Source organism: Grampus griseus (assembly GCF_964374135.1).
Source record: "Grampus griseus genome assembly, chromosome: 11".
Classification (NCBI taxonomy): domain Eukaryota; kingdom Metazoa; phylum Chordata; class Mammalia; order Artiodactyla; family Delphinidae; genus Grampus; species Grampus griseus.
In genome coordinates, this window is record NC_139005.1 from 96,224,699 (window position 1) to 96,242,829 (window position 18,131).

The window sequence follows — 18,131 nt, forward strand, 5'->3', positions numbered from 1 at the left end:
CAATCGGCGGCCACCTAGAAGCATCCACCAGTTACGGCCCCGTGCTACAGACAGGTTCAGAGTAAGTTCTGAGTCCACAGATGCTTTTCAGCTACCAGTTGTTTGCAGCTCCAACAAACATTTAAGAGTATCAGTTAGATCACAGGCCCTGTTTGAGGTCCAGAGGGGCTCCCTGCCCTGGCAATGTCCCCAGTCTAACAGGGACGGGAGGGAGCCTGGAGTGGGAAGCCTGGTGGAGAGGGAACCACTAACTGTGACTAGGGAGGAGGCGAAGGGGTGGTGATGCCCTGGGGGTCTGGAAGCAGGAACACACACGTACAGTGAGGCCAGAACTGGCCCAAGGACAGAGGGAAAAGAAAACGTATAGAAAACGTATTCTGGCTTCGTGTGGCACAGACCCTATGTCAACTAAACACCGTGACAGGACTTCCCTGGTGGTGCAGGGGTTAAGAATCCTCCTGCCAGGACTTCCCTGGTGGCGCAGGGGTTAAGAGTCCTCCTGCCAGGACTTCCCTGGTGGCACAGTGGTTCAGAATCTGCCTGCCAATGCAGGGGACACAGGTTTGAGCCCTGGTCCGGGAAGGTCCCACATGCTGCGGAGCAGCTAAGCCTGTGGGCCACAACTACTGAGCCCGTGTGCCACAACTACTGAAGCCCACATGCCTAGAGTCCGTGCTCCGCAACAAGAGAAGCCACCGCAATGAGAAGCCTGCGCACCACAATGAAGAGTAGGCCCCACTCGCCGCAACTAGAGAAAGCCCAAGTGCAGCAACGAAGACCCAACGCAGCCATAAATAAATAAATAAATTTATTTATTTATTTTAAAAAAAAAAAGAATCCTCCTGCCAACGTAGGAGACACGGGTTCGAGCCCTGGTCCGGGAAGATCCCACATGCCGCCCGTGAGCCACAACTACTGAGCCCGTGTGCTGCAACTACTGAGACCTGTGCACCTAGAGCCTGTGCTCTGCAACAAGAGAAGTCACCACAATGAGAAGCCTGGACAACACAACGAAGAGTAGCCCCTGCTCGCCACAACTAGAGAAAGCCCGCGCACATCAACGAAGACCCAACGCAGCAATAAGTAAGTAAATAAATAAATAAAATAAAAATAAACACCGTGACAATCCTATGAGGCAACGATTGCAACCCCATTTTGAAGAAAAGAAAACAGAAGGTCTTAGAGGTCCAAAGCCACAGAGTTCCTAAATGGTAGAGTTGGGATTTGAACCCAAGTTTGTCTGACTGTGCTTAAGGAAGAAAAGCCAGCACTCGGGCCAGGCAGCGGAGTCAGACCCAGCCAAGTGTGACCGGTGCCAGACTGTGAGCGTTCGCGGTAGCACCAAGCACAGGAGACGTCAGATGCTAAGAGAGGGCTTTGTCAGACGCCTGGTAGGAGGCATACTTTTCCACAGTTGGAGGCTGACAGGTGGCTGCACGGCTGCAAGATCACATGGAAACCACGGATCAGACAGTGTGGGTGAAGAGAGGGCTTGGACAGAGCTGCTGGGGCACCCAACCTGCCCTGCGGGGGCCTGCTTCTCATCCTAGATGCAGAGGGGCTTCCTTGGGATGCTCACAGAGCTTGAGGTGTGCCCCCTGAGTGCCACAGGGATGGCACGCGGGCTGGCGCCTGTCTCAAGCCCTGTATCAGCTGCATCACGCTTTGGCCCTAGTTCAGCAAAGGGAGTGTGTCTCCCGGGGGACAAGGTGGGCCAGGCCGAGTGGGCCAGCCTGGGGATTCTCTTAGATTCATGGGCTGTCAAGAGGGGCAAACGGCCCAGGGAGGAGGACTGGGGCGGACCTTGGATTCCTGAGGCTGTAGCAGGAGGGAGAACCACAGGAGCCCGGTTGGGGGCCCCTGAGTGGCCATGAAAGTGCCCAAGAGAGTCCACTCCACACCCTGCACCCAGAGACAGGCCCCGTGTCCGCAATACCTGATGGGCAGGGCTTCTCGCTCCTTCCCGCTCCACCCGGTTGACACGTGGGGACGCTCGAAGAGGGGATCTGAGCAGAGAAGGAGGGAAGGGGGCCCTCACCCCTTACTCTCACCCCATGGCACCAGGAATGAGTTCGGCGTCAGTCAGTTCTGAATCTTGGCTGTAACTCAGGTTTGGAGGCTTGAAGAACTCATCTGCGACGGTAAATGACCGCAGGGCCCTGCCGTGCTCAGGATGGCTGCAGCAGCTGCAGGCGCGGAGGAACCTCCGCACACCGAGAGATCTGGGCCGCAGCAGCACCACAAAGCTGCTTTTGGATAATTCTGTGCATCCCGGTGCAGCCTACAGGCCCGGACAGGCACCGGGAGGAAAGCACTTCAAGGAGCCTGGCGTGTTTTCTGCAGGAGGGACGGATTGGTGGCACAAGGGAGAAGGGGCTGGAGGTGGCTGTTCTTCCCAATGCAGGTCTGAAAGGACAAGAGGGGGCGGGAGGCGCAGGGAGAATTTGAAGGTCGAGTCCAGGGGGAGTTTTTCCGGATGGGAGAACTGTGAGCCTGTGTCAGTGTGGATGGTTCGGGACCCGGGAGGGGGTGCAGCACTGTTGGGTGAGGTCCATGGCGAGTCGGAGGAGAGAAGGATTGGGAAAGAGTTGCAGCAGGGCGCCTGGGAGGGCTCCACTCCCCAGGGCCACCACCCAAGCCCCACACAACGGCAAGCACCCAGAAGCTTGCACTGGGCAGCACGGCTACACCCCAAGCCCTGCCCACTCCTACTTTGCAGGAGATGGTGTTTTCAGGGATGGTACATCCTCCATCCCTCACTTATTGGCAGCTCCAGGGACTGCTAGGAAGCCTGCGGCCTGAACAGAAATGGCGGGGGGCGGGGGGGCGGGGGAGGGGTGCCTGGGAGAAGACCAGTTTCCGGAGGTAGCAGGCCTGGGTTTGGATCCTGGCTCTGCCATTAAAAACTGTGCAACCTTAGGCAAGTGACTTTACTTCCCTGAACCTCGGTACCTTCCCTGCAACAAGGGGAGAAAAACAATGCCAAACTTGCAGGGTTGTCATGAGAAAAAATGGGTCCAAGAACACAGCATGCCTGCCACAGGGTCAGGCTGCCTTTCCCCAGTGACAAGGAGGCAGGGAAGCCAGACCAGTCCTAAGTCCTCACTGTGAATGTGGAAAGGCAAATGCCAGCCTGACTCTTCTGCCCACGTAAGTGAGAAGCCCACAGCACAGGGCACTGCAGCACAGGGTGGCCTCCGGGCATGACAGGACCCCCAAGGACTCCCTGCCTCCTGCCCCAAGCCTGTCTAACACCTCAGGCCCTGTGCTGGGCCGGATACCAGGGGTAGGCGACACCGTGGGGCGTGGACCCTGGCCTGGCCCTCGAGGCTCGCCTGCCTGGGAGAGCAGTGTGTGTGCAGGGGTTCTGAGCCGGGAGGCCCTCCCCGCCCCAGCAGCTTCCAGCTGCTCTTCCCCCATCCTGCCTGCTTGTCTGCCGTCCCTGTTGGGAAAGACTTTATCTACCACCCGCCGGCACCTGATTCCTCCCTTTTCCGGTTCTTCTTTTGAATCTGTGGGCGCTTGAACTGTGGGTTTGAGAGCTGGCTGGCAGTCGGTGCCTCACTCCCCACTCCAGCCCAGGGACTCCATGCTGAGTCTCTGGGGCAGGGATCTGTAATCAAGGAACTTGACGGGGTGTGTGTGGGGGGTGCCCACGCCATCAGACCTTTCCATCCCCAGCACAGAAGCCCCCTCTTCCACCTTGGCAGCTCCAGCATCCATCCTTCTCTTCTCCCCAGCCAGGCTTGCCGGGCACTGCCCTCGAGGGGGATCCACCAGCCATCCTGATCCTGCCCTGCCTGGCCCTGCCTGGACCCCTCACCGGAGAAGGCCCAGGAAGGAGTCTGAAATCAATTTACAGGGTCAAGACATGCAATTAAAAAACACAGAACATGGAGCATCTCATTTGTAGTAAGGACGCTGTTTGTGACCTTCTGGTTTGTTACATTCCTACAACTGGATTCAGACAGGGTCACGCTAGAACGTGCATCCCTTAACTTTGGGCCACTGTTAAAAAAATTTCTTTTAAGTCCTTGTCCTGGCGGATCCAGTTAATTCCCTCAGGCCCTGTGCAGCCCCACTCAGCTGCCCTCGGTCCTCACTCACTCGCTCCCCGACAGATGCCAAGTCTACCAGGCTCTTGAGCCTTTGCCCACACTATTCCAGCTGCTCAGAATGCCCGTCTGTTCCCCTCCTCTCCCCAGGCTGTGGAGTCACCCTCTCAGTCTGCAGGACTCGCTCACCTCCTCCCTGAGCCACTCCTGGGTGCATGGCCCTGCCCGTAGAGCACAGACCCTCAGTCTTCGCTGTCAAGCCTCCGATGACAAGGACTAACCTCCACTGGGCGTGTTCCCTTTTGCAGATGAGAAAACTGAGGCTCAGAGAAGGGAGGAGGTTTGCCCAATCGGCACAGTAGTTACTAGTGGAGGAAATGGGATTTTAAGCTGTGTCTCTTCGAGCCGATAACCCCACACTCTTATCCACTACTCTGGGCTACAATGTTAAAATCTCAAAGCAAGCAAAAGAAAAACCTTTTCAAACGAAAGAACTGCCTTCTTTTAAAGGGAGATAAAAATTCAGAGGCCTTTCCCCTAAATTTGGGTCATCTAATAGGGAAACACATCTGACAGCCCGAAGGGGGTCTGAGGGTGGTGAGTAACCCTGCAGCATTAGGGGGACCGAGACTGTTGCCCAGCTCAAGGGAGCCTGTGGCTCCCAGAGCAGAAACCAGTGGCCCCAGGAGCCCTGTACAGACTGGTGCTGTGGCGGGGCCAGCCAGAGTCCCTCCCTCACCGCGGCACAGACATCCTCTCACCCCTAGGATCTGGCACTCTCCCCCACACGCCCCTCCCTCCCCAGCCTCTCCAGCTGTCCTGGGCCACTCACTGTTCCTCTCGACATCCAACCCCAGAGCCAGGCCCTGGCCCCAGCTTCCCCCTCTGCCTGGAACTCAATCCCTTCCAGGGCACCGAGCCAAGGGTATGAGAGCCCAGAGGTGGTGATCAAAGGTATCCGTTCCAACTTAGGTCGATTTTAAATGAAAACGCTTTGTCCAGCTACAGAAGAGAGCAGTTCCCACGGTCTTTATTTTAGGCATGGAGCTTTGCCCTCCAGTTTAATTCTGGCATCTCTCAGAGCCATGCCTTTTTTTCAAGGCCCTTCTGATGGGCTGCTAGGAAGACACAGATGCGGGGCTGCTGGTTTTATCACAGAGCTCTGGCCATTTGCCTGAGCCTGAATCCCGGGATGCCACAGAAAAACAGGTGAGTCCTTCAGGACACATGCATCAAACATGACGGTGCGTGGCCAAGCAGCTGATTAGGGAGAAGCACAGAGCAGGCGTTGGAAGGCAATCTTTGAACAGAGCGTGTGTATCCTGGAGCTTTTAGCGCTGATGCCCTCGGAACACTGCCATCAGACTGGCTGTCACATCTTTCAACACCTCCGACTGACAAAGATGCTCACGGATGTGGCTTGCCTGGGGGTGGGGGGGGAGGGCATTTCCATGCCTGCCTGCATGCTGTTCTCAGGCCTCCAGACTCTGGACCCTGGGTGCACAGGGACCACACGGGGACACAAACCAAGTGCAGAATGTCAAATGTTTAGTCCCAGAAATGTACAAGCTTCAGCGTGTTAATTGGTATTTTTATAGCAGTCACCTCCCTCCTGGGCTGTTTTGAAAGGCAAGTTGCTCAAACTTTGGAGCTCGTTTGAGGGTGTGGCCTGGGGACTCTGTTTCTCCCTTTACAACCGGCTTTACCCTTAAAGTAGGGGGTCAGGATGTGGTGGAGGCATCATAGAGCCAACGGCTTGAGTGAGGTTTTGCTCCTTGTCTCTGAAAGGGGAGAAATGGAGCAAGGGGGATAGACCCCACCAGGACGCATCCTTCAGCAAGGAATGTGTGTCCCCCCCAAAGTCCCACTGCCACTGGGAAGGCACCTGCCGGACAAAGCTGCAAGTGGTGAGATAAAGGGGAGTCTCAGGGATGGCAGAAACCCAGGGGAGGAGACCCAGCCCACACAGAAGGGGCCGGGGCTTCCTGGAGAGGCGACCCTTGGAGCTGGTGCTTTGTTTTTTTAATTATAACTCTTTAGGGCACACCGCCTCCCCCCACCCCCACATTATGAAAGCGCAACATGCTCGCTGTATAAATTCTAGAAACCGCAGCGAAGGATCATAAGGGCGTCAGGCTTGTGTGCAGTTCTCTCCCCCCACCCCCCGCCCCCGTGACATCACAGCTGTGAGCATTTTGGTCTTTCTTTCTCATCTCTTTACCGAGCTGAGCTTTGGAGGAAGAGTCATCGGAGGCAGCCAGGTTTAGGGGGGAGGGTCCACGCGAGGGGGTTTAAGCACAGGAAAGCTCCTGGGCGAAGCTTCTATAAGGCTTGAAACAGGCCAAGGAGTTGGGGGACTCCAGAGCCGTGGTGGAGTGGAAAGAAAGGGTTGGAGTCGGGACCAGAGGGAGGTGGGGGGTTGAATGTTGTCCTGGAAACCTGGGGAGCCTCTGTGGGCCTCAAAATCGGGAAGTGACACGCTCACACTTGATGTTAGGGAAATGACAAGAGAAATACTAGAGAGCTCCAAACAGCCTTCCTCAGCTGCCCAAAACCCTCGCGTTAGTGACTCGTTCTGTGGGATGCGGCGCCCCCACCTCCAGCCTCCTTTTAAAATATAAATGCTTCTGGCTGACAACACACTAACTCCTTCCTGTGGATGCCTCCACCAGATCACACTTTTATCCTGACTTCTCTTAAATCTCCCCCTCCCCAAAGATCCTATACCCTCCGGGCACAGCATCACTCGACTGCCCTCCATCTTCCTCTCCCACCCCTTCCGCATCCTCCCGTCTGCCAGCCTGGTCCTTCCCTCTTGTCCCATCCCCTCCCCTCCCAACATCGGATGCTTTCCGCCCAGGAGGTCAGCAAAGACCCTGGTGGCTAAGCTGTGGCTCCTGCTCTTTCTGGCCTTGACCCTGGCCCCATAGACCCCTTCCTCTCCAGCCTTCCCCTTCTCTCTTTCTTACACAGCCACCTCCGAAGGTTGGGTACTTGCTCCTCGGCTGTCTGTACCCTCACCTGCCCCAGGTAAGCTCAGTCGTGCTCCACACCTCTGAGCTCCTGCACATTCAGAACCACAGGTGAACACCCTGGGGAGCAAGGCTGGTTCGTCAGGGACTGGGAGAGTTGACCAGAAAGGGCACCACAGAGAAAGTAAGAAAGTACCAGAGCTTGACCTTGGCCAACAGGTTGGAGTCACCAGGTAGGCAAGTGAGAGGACACCTTCCAGGCCAAGGGAGCAGCAGGAACGAAAGCTCAGGGGCAGACAGTCACCAGCACGGCTCAAAGTGGGGTGTGGGGAAGGGGGGCAGGAACCTGGGAGGAAAGGGTAGCCCAGGGCCGGGGAGGGGGGGGAGGGGGGAGGGGGAGGGTTCTACCGAAAGTCTCCACAGCAAGAACCAGCTGATGGCAGTGAGGCTGTCTGCAGCTGTGCTCCATGGACCCAGGGGTGATCATCCTTATATATACACATTCTCTCTTGGGCCCCTAGCTCCATAGTACAGGCCTGAGAAGGGGAGGTTCTGATTTAAAGGGTATGCATGTTTTAAATTTTGGTACGTGTTGCCAAGTATGAGCTCGCCTTCGGAAACGTGCCCTTGGACCCTATGGCCAACGCTGTAGCAAGTGCCTCGCCTGACTGTCTGAGGATGGGCTGCCTGAGGGGAGGAGGCCAAACCTGCACTTAAGCTTGGGTTGCACCCACTTGGTGCCTCCTTCCTGCCCCCACCCCTACCCCACAACCTGCCCGTGAGCAGCAAGCAGGGACCAGGCCTAGAGCCTCAAGAGGGCGCCAGCTCCGGCCCTACCCTGCCTCCACCACAGCCCACGCAGTCTTGGGGTGGCTGTGTGTGCTGACGGGGGAGCAGATACCAGGCCCACCCCCTCCTCCAGGCAGCCTGTCCCCACGATGGAGACCCACGAACCTTCCCTGCGGGGTCCCAGGTGCCAGCCCTGGGGCCATCGGTGGTCCTGGATGTGCCCTCCTCTTGCCACTGGCAAGAGGCCTGCATAGGAGGGTGCTGAGCGCCATGACAGGGACATAGGAGCTCAGAGCGGTCAGGTGACTCGGACAAAGTCTTCCAGGACTCAAACCCAGGTAGCTCAGGAAGCCAGGTAGCTGCTCCACCTGCCAATGTCACATCTACTCCCTCTCCCTCCACCTCTCCAGGCTCATTTCAATCGCCCCCTTCCCTTCCTCTGGCTTTGGCCCCCACCCCAGTGCCTGACACCCGCACTCCCACTACCGTGAGGCCCCACCTAGATCCTTAACAAGCAAGCAATCAGGTGGAGGGTCAAATCCTGTTTCCCGGCTTACGTTTACCCAGCACCCCGACATCCACCCCCTCATTCACGGATCAGGAGGGTTCTGTCACTCCTCTCCTGGTGGCATCACACCTCCACCCTGCTCAGAACTCCAGGGGTTGTCTGGCTGCGAGTTGAATTCATCCTGTTACTGTTAGTGTCTCCTGGGCATCCTCTGGGTGCCAGGCCATGCTGGGAGTCAAGGATTCGAAGCCAGGTAGGTCCGCACGTGTTCTGCCCTCTCGAAGCTAACAGTCCAGACAGGGAGGCGGACAGCGCAGAGAGAAGCAGCCTTAATGGGAATATACCCCCTGGAGGTACCGAATACACGTGTGCCTGGAGACCACACATGAGTATTCACAGCCACAGACGGGAACACCTGGGACGTCAATCATAACTAAATAGATCGCAGTATATTCATTCAATGGGACGCTCCTCAGCAGGGGTTGACAAACATGTTCTGTAAAGGGCCAAGTACTAAATACTTTACACTTTGCGAGCCATATGGTCTCTATCACAGCTACTCAACTCTGCTGCTGTGGGGCAAAAGCAATCATAGATGAGCCGTGAATGGCTACGCATGGCTCTGTTCCAATAAAACTTTACTTGTGGACACGGAAAAGGGGATACCGTCATCACTCGGTATCCACGGGGCATTGGTTCCAGGACCCATCATGGATACTAAAATCCACAGATGCTCAAGAGAGGGGGTATCTTGTGCGGGTTGAGGGGTACAGGGGCTTTGGGACACTAGAATGTTCTCTCGCTTGAGCTGGGTGGTAGACACACAGGGCTATTTATTTAATATGTATTGTACTTTTCTGTGTCTGTATTATTTTTCATGATATAATGGCATAGGATTCATAAAATGGCATAGACCGTCAACTGGATATATCTTAAAAAACATAATGTTGAGGGACTTCACTGGCGGTCCAGTGGCTAAGGCTCCACGCTCCCAACACAGCAGGCCCAGGTTCGATCCCTGGTCAGGGAACTAGATCCTGCATGCATGCCGCAACTAGGAAGTCCGCACGCCACAACTAAAGATCCCACACGCCGCAATGAAGATCCACGTGTCGCAACTAAGACCTGGAGCAGCCTAATTAATTAATTAATTAACATAAATAAATAAAATTATTTTAAAAAACAAAACAAAAAAACATAATGTTGAGTGAAAGATGTAGGTCGCAAAGAACACCCACAGTATCATTTTGATTATACAAAGTTCAAAAACAAGCCAGACCAATCTATATTACTTGGGGACGCAAACTAAAGGATACAAGTATAAAGAAATGCCAGGAAGCGATTGCCCCAAATTCAGGATCGTGGTGCCTCTGAGGGGAGAGGGGTTGTCTTGGGGGTGTCCAGAGGCTTTGGGGCACTAGCATGTTCTCTTTCTTGACCTGGGGGGTAGACACACAGGATTTTGTTCTATAATATCTATTGTACTTTCCTGTGTATCTATGCTATTTCACAATTTTAAAAAAGAAAGCAATGACAACAGGACCAACTGGAATGGCATCTGAACCCCTACCTGACGAGCATTTATAATCCACCTGGAATCATATCTCAGTGGGAGTTGTATCCCACAGCTCTGCTAAGAGACCCTCCTCCCCAGTCAGACTGAACCTCTCACCGTTCCCTCGCCCTGGCTCTGCCTTCCGACCTCCCAGCCTTTATTCATGCTGTGCCTGCCACCCACCCACCTGCTCTGTCTCCTCCCTGTCTCCCCTTCCAACACTCCCCCTGCCCCACCTCCAGCAGAGAGGTGCTTCTCGTCCGCCAAGACTTGAAAGCTCTTTATTGGGATTAGACGAAGATGAAAAGCAGAGGCCAGTCCTGACAGAGGCCCAGAGCTGCGGGAAGGGAGGCAGCAGGCTCCCGAGCATCTTGTGGACAACAAAGGGAGCGGTGACCCTGAGCCCAGAGCAAACGGGGGAGGGGAGGCAAGCCTGCATCGGTACTCTGGCCTTGGGTCTTGTTCTGCGGGTGAGTCTCACGGACTCCACCAGGCTTGGGGTGGGGGCTGTGGCTTGTTCACCACCAGGTCCCCCCAGTGCCTAGAACTGGTCCTCTTCAATGAATATTTGAGAGATAAATACAGCCCAGAGCTCTGGAAAGGCCAGGGAGAGAAAGAGGACTGACTTTTTTGAGGACACTGAGGCTCAGAAAGGTTAAGTAACTTGCCTGAGGTCACACAGCAGTCAATATAAGAAGGCAGGACTTGAACATGGTCTGTCTGGCCTCAGAGCCCTTGCAGGTGACTTGAGGCTTGGTGGAAGCAGGGCTAGAGCAGGTGTGCAGCTGCTCCCAGGAAAGCTGAGCCTCAGACTCAGATGATTCACCTCTGAGGAGAGCAGGTGTCCACGAGACCAGAGGTGGCTTCTAAACCCTTTGAGAAAAGTAGAATTTGTCGAGGGCTCAAGAGCCCAGAGGAGAGCAGGAGGAGGAGGGCTGGGAGCAACAGAGGTCCTGAGGTGCCATCCGAGGGTGTGCTGGAGACCCCTGGAAAAGTCGAAGTGACCCCAAGGAACCCGTGGGCTCCCCAAGATGTAGAGCCAGCCAACTGAACCTTGCATTTCGATTGGCTCCTCTAGGCTGGCAGGTGGCTGACATTCTCTGAGCCCTAACCACATGCCCTAACCTCAGTCTGGGGATGGGCCACCAGCAAGCACTCCTGTCGCACCCACTTGACAGATGAGGCCATCGAGGCACAGCAACATTAAGAACCTGCCCAGGGGCCCAGGATGAGTTGCAGAGCTCAGACCCAAACTCAGGCCTGCAAACGCCCCTGGCCTGCACTCAACGCTGCATCAGGCAGTTCAGGGAAACGGTGCATCGAGCCAAAGCTTCATGGACAATATGCTCCGCAAGGCCCCCGGTGGACACAGTTGAGGCCACAGGCTGGGTCTTGGTGCTGGCAGTGGTGGAGCTGTTTGCACCAAGCTGATGGGTGAGGTCAGGGGAGGTTTGGGGGACATAGGAGGGGTAGGATTCCCTCCACCAAACCCTCAAAGCTCAGAGACAAGAGGGTGGGGAAGGGGTGTGGCACAGCAGAGAGACAGAGCCAGGTGCCCACAGGGGAAGGACCAGGAATAATGGGGTGCTGTCTGCTGCTCCAAGAGGTTCTAGAAGGGACCTCCCTGGTGCTCCAGTGGTTAAGACTCCACGCTCCCAATGCAGGGAGCATGGGTTTTGTCCCTGGTCGAGGAACTAAGGTCCCAGATCCCGCATGCTGCAAGGCGCTGCCCCAAACTAAGAGAGTTTCTAGGAGACCACAAGGTGTTTCCATCTCTTGCGAAAGAGCAGTTTCTCGTCTGCATGTTTGCTGCAATACTGGGGGGAAATCTGTTGTTTCTTTCCAGTCAAGAGAGTTACAGAAATGCTTCTCACAGCAGCACCCCGAAAAGCCTCTTCCACTCAGGTACTAGGATGTGCCAGGTCCCTTCTGGGGAGGAGGGACCACACAAAGAGAAATGATGGGAATTGGGGGGAAATTAAGTTAAAAATGAAAAAGTAGGCGTTCCAACACATTGTCACCCACAAGCCACATTTCCTCAGGCCATCTTTGCATCTGTCCATGGGTGGGTGAGGGGGGGTGTGTGAGGTGCCCAGATTAAAGGAGATGACCTCACAGGGGGCCGGGCCTCGAGGCCTGCAGTAGGTGCCACACAGTCAAGTCTTGCCTCCCCAGGGGGGTAGATCTTTCTGTGAAGAATGTTCTTTACAAAGAAAGGTAAGAGGACCCCCCAGAGCCCACTGCCAAGAGTCCTGGCTCGGGGCTGAACCTGGCCTCTACTTACCCTCCAGGCCATGGGCAAGCTACCTGGCCTCCCTGGCCCTCAATTTCCCGGTTCCTGAATGGTGCCAGTGGGGACAGCACCCCAAGGGAGCCTCGAGGGGGCCTGAGTACGCATGTGAAGCCCAGCTTATGTGCTCAAAGAGGCTAATTCATGATAATAAGAATAGCTGTTATTGTTTATGGTATAACCGAAAGGCAGAGGATGAAGTAGAGGGTGGAGAGCAGCTCCTGGAAAGCTCATAAAAGTCAAGGGGAAGGGGAAGGAAAGCACCCAGCCTGCACCGCGGGGGGCAGGGGGAGGACTCCTGGGGCTGCAAGAAGGTCGGCACTGCCCAGGTGAGACGGCACTGCCCAGGTGAGACCGAGCCTCAGGGACCCCGGGGTGGGCAGCCCTGGCCAGGGACGCTCCTGGGAGTTCCCTGGCCTGGATGAACTCGCCCCAAAGCCACTCATCCCAGCGCCTGGCTTGGATCCAGTCCACCCAGCTTCTGAGGGAACCTGGGACCAGGAAAGGGGCACAGTGTCAGCCCCCGGAAAGTAATGATGTGGCCTCTGGTTGTATTTCAGGAAGTGGGAGGTGCCCCCCTTTCTGGCAACAGTGGCAATTCTGTGCCCCAGGCATTGTGCTCCCATGGCCAGCAGCTGCCTCCCTCCTCCCCCAGCTAAGAGGGGCCACACCTGGGCAGGTTCCATGCGGTGGCTCCACTGTAAGCTGCCTTGGGAGTTTACAGGGATTGCCCACCCAACTGGATGCCCCCAGGCCGCAGCAACGCCCACCCACCTCTTTGAAGGGCCAGGAGGTCAGGCTGTGCTGGGAGGGAGGCTGTTTCAGCAGCGAGGGTGGGGAACGCTGCCCCCGCCTCTTCAAAGCCACCTTGGCAAGGCCTTAGCTAAACATCTCCTGGTCCCTGAAGGCTTCCCCTGTGAAGTCTGCAATGTTCAAACGCAACCAGCAAATCCCCCGAGACAGGTCCCGGGAACTAGCCGCGGGGCAACACGAGCCAGAGAGGAGCGCGTGGGAAGGAGGATGGCGTACCTGTGCCTGCGAGCTGCAGGGTCCAAGGGAGCAGGAACAAGCCCAGGAGCCGGGGGGCTGGGATGGGGCCCGGTGGGGCCCGCCACCAAGGAGGCCGGCTCTCCATCGGGGCCCCCGGGTCAGTGTCCGTCCTTCCTCTTTAGCTCACACGAGGAGACAGCCTGCTGGCATCCACAGTTCCCCTTGGTTTAGCCAATAAGCTCCTCCCTGGCCGCCCTTCCGCTTCCTCAAGGCCTCAGTTGGCCCCCTTGTCCTCTCAATAACCCCAGAATTGGGCTTCCCTGGTGGCGCAGTGGTTGAGAGTCCGCCTGCTGATGCAGGGAACACAGGTTCGTGCCCCGGTCCGGGAAGATCCCACATGCCGCGGAGCGGCTGGGCCCGTGAGCCATGGCCGCTGAGCCTGTGCGTCCGGAGCCTGTGGTCCGCAACGGGAGAGGCCACAACAGTGAAAGGCCCGCGTACCAAAAAAAAATAATAATAAAAAAAATAACCCCAGAATTTCCACTCAAGTAGTGGGAACAGCCCCAGGCCAGGTGGCCGGCCTCCAGGTGAGGATCTTGTCCAGGGGAAGAGTTGGGAGGGGCTAGGCCTCCCAATCCCCCCGGGGGGTGGGCTTCTCCCTCCTCAGCCCCTTTCCAGCTAGTGGCCTGTCCAGAAGACACTGGTGACAGAGGTGGGCACAGGATTTCCATGGGATTTCCAGGGCTGGTTTAGCTGCTCACGCCTGAAACTCTTAACAAAAACAAAAAACCAACCCCATTCACAGAAAGTTCCCCTCAGAAATAGTCCAGGAGCTCGTTGGATTAAGGTGCTCCTCCAAGAGTAGGGTTTTGGGTGTGGGAGCAGGGGGTGGAAGTGGTCGGGAGGATGGGACGGGGCAGGCCGTCAGGGGGAGGGCAGGAGCCACAAGTTCCCAGCTTTCCACGGGGCCAAAGAGCCCGTCATTAGTCCAGTGAAGGCCACCCTGGGTGCCCCGCAGAGGCCCAGCCAACGCCTCCCCTCTGACCGACCTCACGTGAGATGTCCTTCCTCGCTGCAGCTTCCCTAAACTTGAGCCACCGCTTCTCCACCAGGAGACACGCGAATGTCTTCCCCATCCAGCCAGAACAGCAGTCCCTGTCCCCCCTCCACAGGCCCCAGCACAGGTAATTCTTTGCCGCCTGGGCCCCTTTCCCCCGCAGACTGGGAGCCGCTCGGCCTGGCCTTCTGGAGCCCAGCACCGGGCAGGGCCGAATGTGGGGGGACAGAGGTCTGCCGCGTGTCCGGAGTGGCAGAGGGAAGGGGTCTGGGGAGGTGGTGAGAGGAGCCAGCTGGCACGGGAGGAAGGCGGGCTGAATGGAAGGTGATGTGTTTCAGCGCAAGCTGAGCGCTTCCCCTCCTTTCCCCATTAGTGCCCATCAACCCTCAAGATAAAGGTTTTTATCCCAATTTGACAAACTACGCCCCCGAGAGGCAAAGCAACTTGCCGAGATCAGGGTGGGTACCTGGGGCGGGCATTCAGTGCCCAGCTGTGTGAAGCCGGAACCTCTCTCCCCACCCCTGACGCGGCCCCCAGGGATGGCAGGACGGGGTCCAGTTTCCACCCTTCGTCTGAGTGCTTTCCCCTCAGCCACTTAGCACACAAACAATGAAAACCAGAAGCCGTTTCCCACCAACTCCAGGAGTGCCAGGAGGATGGCAAGCAGCAGGGCCCGCCCACCAGGTGAGGAAGACGTATGAACACAAGACATTTCCTACTGGCTGGGGGGCGGCAGGGACCCCAGTGGTATTGACTGTTGATCTATCACAGTGATACATGATAGCATATGTCACAGCGAGACACAGATAATCTGCTTCACGCTGTTTCCGAGCTCCTGGGGGGAGCAGGTTGTCTAAGCACCTCGATGCCATGGTGATAGACGTCATGTTAATGCCTCCACGCACGGAGGGAGCACGGTAAAGGCATCAGTCTGTGCCTCTGGGGTCTCTTTAGGACTCGGCATCGGAAGGCAGCCGAGCGCCAGGCAGCCTTGGAACACGGACCCGGGCTCTGCCTCCACACCTGCCTGTCCACTCCGGGGCTGCTCTACCTTCCCCCGGCCATCAACACAAGGCCCTGGGCCCCCTAACGGGGCAGCCCACCTCCGGATCTGCACGCTCGGAGCCCCAGGAGCTTTGCCACCTCTGAGCCCAAGTCCAGCCCACGGCCTCTTGCCTGCCTGTGGCCTTGTTTGTCTTCTTTACCTCTGACCCCCCCGAGCCTAGCACAGTGCCGGCACCTAGTATGTGCTCGATAAATACTGGTGCATGAATGATGCATGAATGAGCATAAGACGGGGGTAAAGTGCCTCCCGCCCAGGCTTGCTCTGAAGGTGGGTGCCTAACATCGAGCCTGGCACATAGTAGCCTCCCTTCAGGCCCCCGTGGGATGGCTGGACTCCAGGGTGGGGCAGGAGGAGGGCCATGCCCTCCCCGGGCAGATGTGACTTGAAAGGAAGTGGCTGGGGGTCTTGGGTCATTGTTGAGTTTCGTAGACGTTCTGAAGCCACCCAGTCTCCTGGGGAGAGGCAGGCATGGACCTTGGGTGGGGAGCCAGAGGGCCCAGGTTGTACTGTCTGGGCCTCAGGAACAAGGGTGATGGAAGAGAAACCACAGCACATCCAGAAACCTCATTTTCTTCAAGACTCTCCACCTCCTCTCACTGAAGTGGCCACCAAGCAATGAACTTGCTGGACTTCGGTCCACTGGCTTCTCCTCTCCCCTGCCCTTGGTAGGAGCTTCGAATAAGTGGGTGAAAGGAAGAGCAGAGGACATGAGGCTCTGTTGGCATCTCCAGTGGGCAGCCAGGAGCTTCGTGGCCTTTGGGCCAGGCCTCCACAGCTGAGTCTGCAGGCGAGGGCCCTGGGGCCTGCATACTCAGCCCCTGCTCTTGTCCAGTCATCTGTCTGCCTGTCCACCCATCCATCCATCTATCCCTTCACATTTTGCTGAGCACCTGTTCTTCACCAGGCACTGGCCTCAACAGAAGGATGCAGAAGTGAAAGACCCCAGCTTCAAGGAGCCCATGTCTCCGGGCAGGGGGAGAACTATAATATATATATATATATATATATAGAGAGAGAGAGAGAGAGAGAGGCCTAATATATAGGCCTCCAGATAATATAATATAATCAACACAATTATACAATCACATCACAGTTCAGAGCAGTTACTCAATGCCACACACCATCCAAAATGATTTTAATCTACACATCAATTTAATCCTCACTGCAATTCTACGAGGCAGGTACTATAATCACTACCATTTTACAGATAAGGACACTGAGGCACAAGGAGGTTAAAATAAAATTTGCTCAAGGTCACACAGCTAAGAAATGTGTCCAGGGGAAATGACCCAGCCTCTGCTCCTAACCACTGCTCCAGCCCGCCTCAATGGCAGAAGTGTGTACAGAGCAAAGAGGGAGGCAGGGGAAGAAGTGAACTACTTGGGGTGGAGGGAGGAGGGGCTACCCAGGAGGACTTCATGGAGGAGGTGGCAGCTGTGAAGGAAGAGGAAATGGGGAAGCACACACATCCCCTAAAGTCCTAAGGTGCCTTGTCCACACAAAGACTAAAGCTTTCCAAACTGGACCACAATTGCTGGCCTCCATACACATATTAAGTGCCTACTGTATGCCAGGCTGTGGGAGTATAAAACATAAATCTTACTTTTGCCCTTAAGGTGCTCCCTGTCTAGGGAGGAAAACAGAACCCCCAGACAGGATTTCCAACTGCCCCAAGTGAGTGAGGGTGAGTGATCGAGTGAGGTGAGTCCCCTGGAGCCGCGCTTGGCTCCGACGCTCAGGATCTTCTGTGTCTTCTCTGCGTTTCCATTCTCCTCCCTTTCCCCCCTGCAGGAAGTCACTTCCTTCCTCGGTACAGACGCCAGCACCAGAGGAGCCCACCAGTTGGAGGGGCCCCCGAGAACGCCCTCTGAACTGGCCTGGTGGTCGAGATGGAAAATGTCCCCCTCTGTCGGGCCTCTACGTCCCCACTGCCCGGGGTACCAGGGGCAGCTGGGTCAGCTCCTTGTTTCCTTCCATCCTCTCCCTCAAGCACCCCCACACTGGAGAGAGCGGTGCGGAGGGCAGCCTCCCTCCTCTCCTAGCAATACTCAGGTTCGCCTTGGAGGCCCCCTTTCTGCACCGTGTAGCAGCCTGCAGGTGGGTGGTGCTGACGGACCCCCCCACCGCTGACCTCAGTCTGAGAGTGGACCTGACCACCAAGCCCAGGGGGCCTGAGAACTGGCTATAACTCAGTCGAATGAGACCCATCTAATTGTGAACTTTCTCAGGAGGGAACGAGCTCGCTGTTGCTGTAGCCGTGCAAACCATCCACCCGCACGCTGCTGGAAGATGCCTACCTGGCCTGGAATGCTGACCTGGCCCATCTCCAAAGTCCCTTCTCAGTTCAAGCTGCTCCGATTTTGGCCTGTTTATGAAATATTTGTTTCATGCCAGACACCATTCTAAAGGCTTTACGTGTATCGAATACTTCAGTCCTCACAGAAACCTCATGTGGGTAGGTGTTATTATTGCCCCCATTTTACAGATGAGGAAACTGAAGTTCAGAGACTGTTAGCCACTTAACCTAAGTCCACACAGCTAGTAAGCAGTGGAACAAGGACTTGAGTTCCCGGCTGCACTTCTAATCACTATGCTCTCCTGCAATTCATTTGATTCTCCCGGGGGGGCTCGTATTACAACCCTCATTTAGTGATGGAGAAAAATGAAGTGGCCTGCTTGGGGGTCCCAGAGGGGACCACAGTGCAGGGTTTTCCTATTGGACACATACTCAGAGTTAGATAAGACTCTCCTTGCTAACTCTGTTGGGGGGAGGCAGCAAGGAGCTAGTGCCCCCTCCCCAGCCCCTGCCACACTGAAAATAATCCTGAAGATCTGAACAACAAAGGTGG

At 56.1% G+C, this 18,131-nt stretch overlaps 1 protein-coding gene across 1 annotated transcript in view; it reads right to left on the bottom strand.

Annotated features, from left to right (window-relative positions):
* NFAM1 (NFAT activating protein with ITAM motif 1) overlaps positions 1–13,310 on the bottom strand; it is a 33,510-nt gene extending 20,200 nt beyond the window's left edge. The window contains exon 1 of the mRNA XM_082666696.1: positions 13,199–13,310. Within this exon, the coding sequence (XP_082522822.1) occupies positions 13,199–13,304 (106 nt within the window). The 5' untranslated portion in view covers positions 13,305–13,310. The remainder of the gene's footprint in view (positions 1–13,198) is intronic.
* Positions 13,311–18,131: the final 4,821 nt, after the last annotated feature.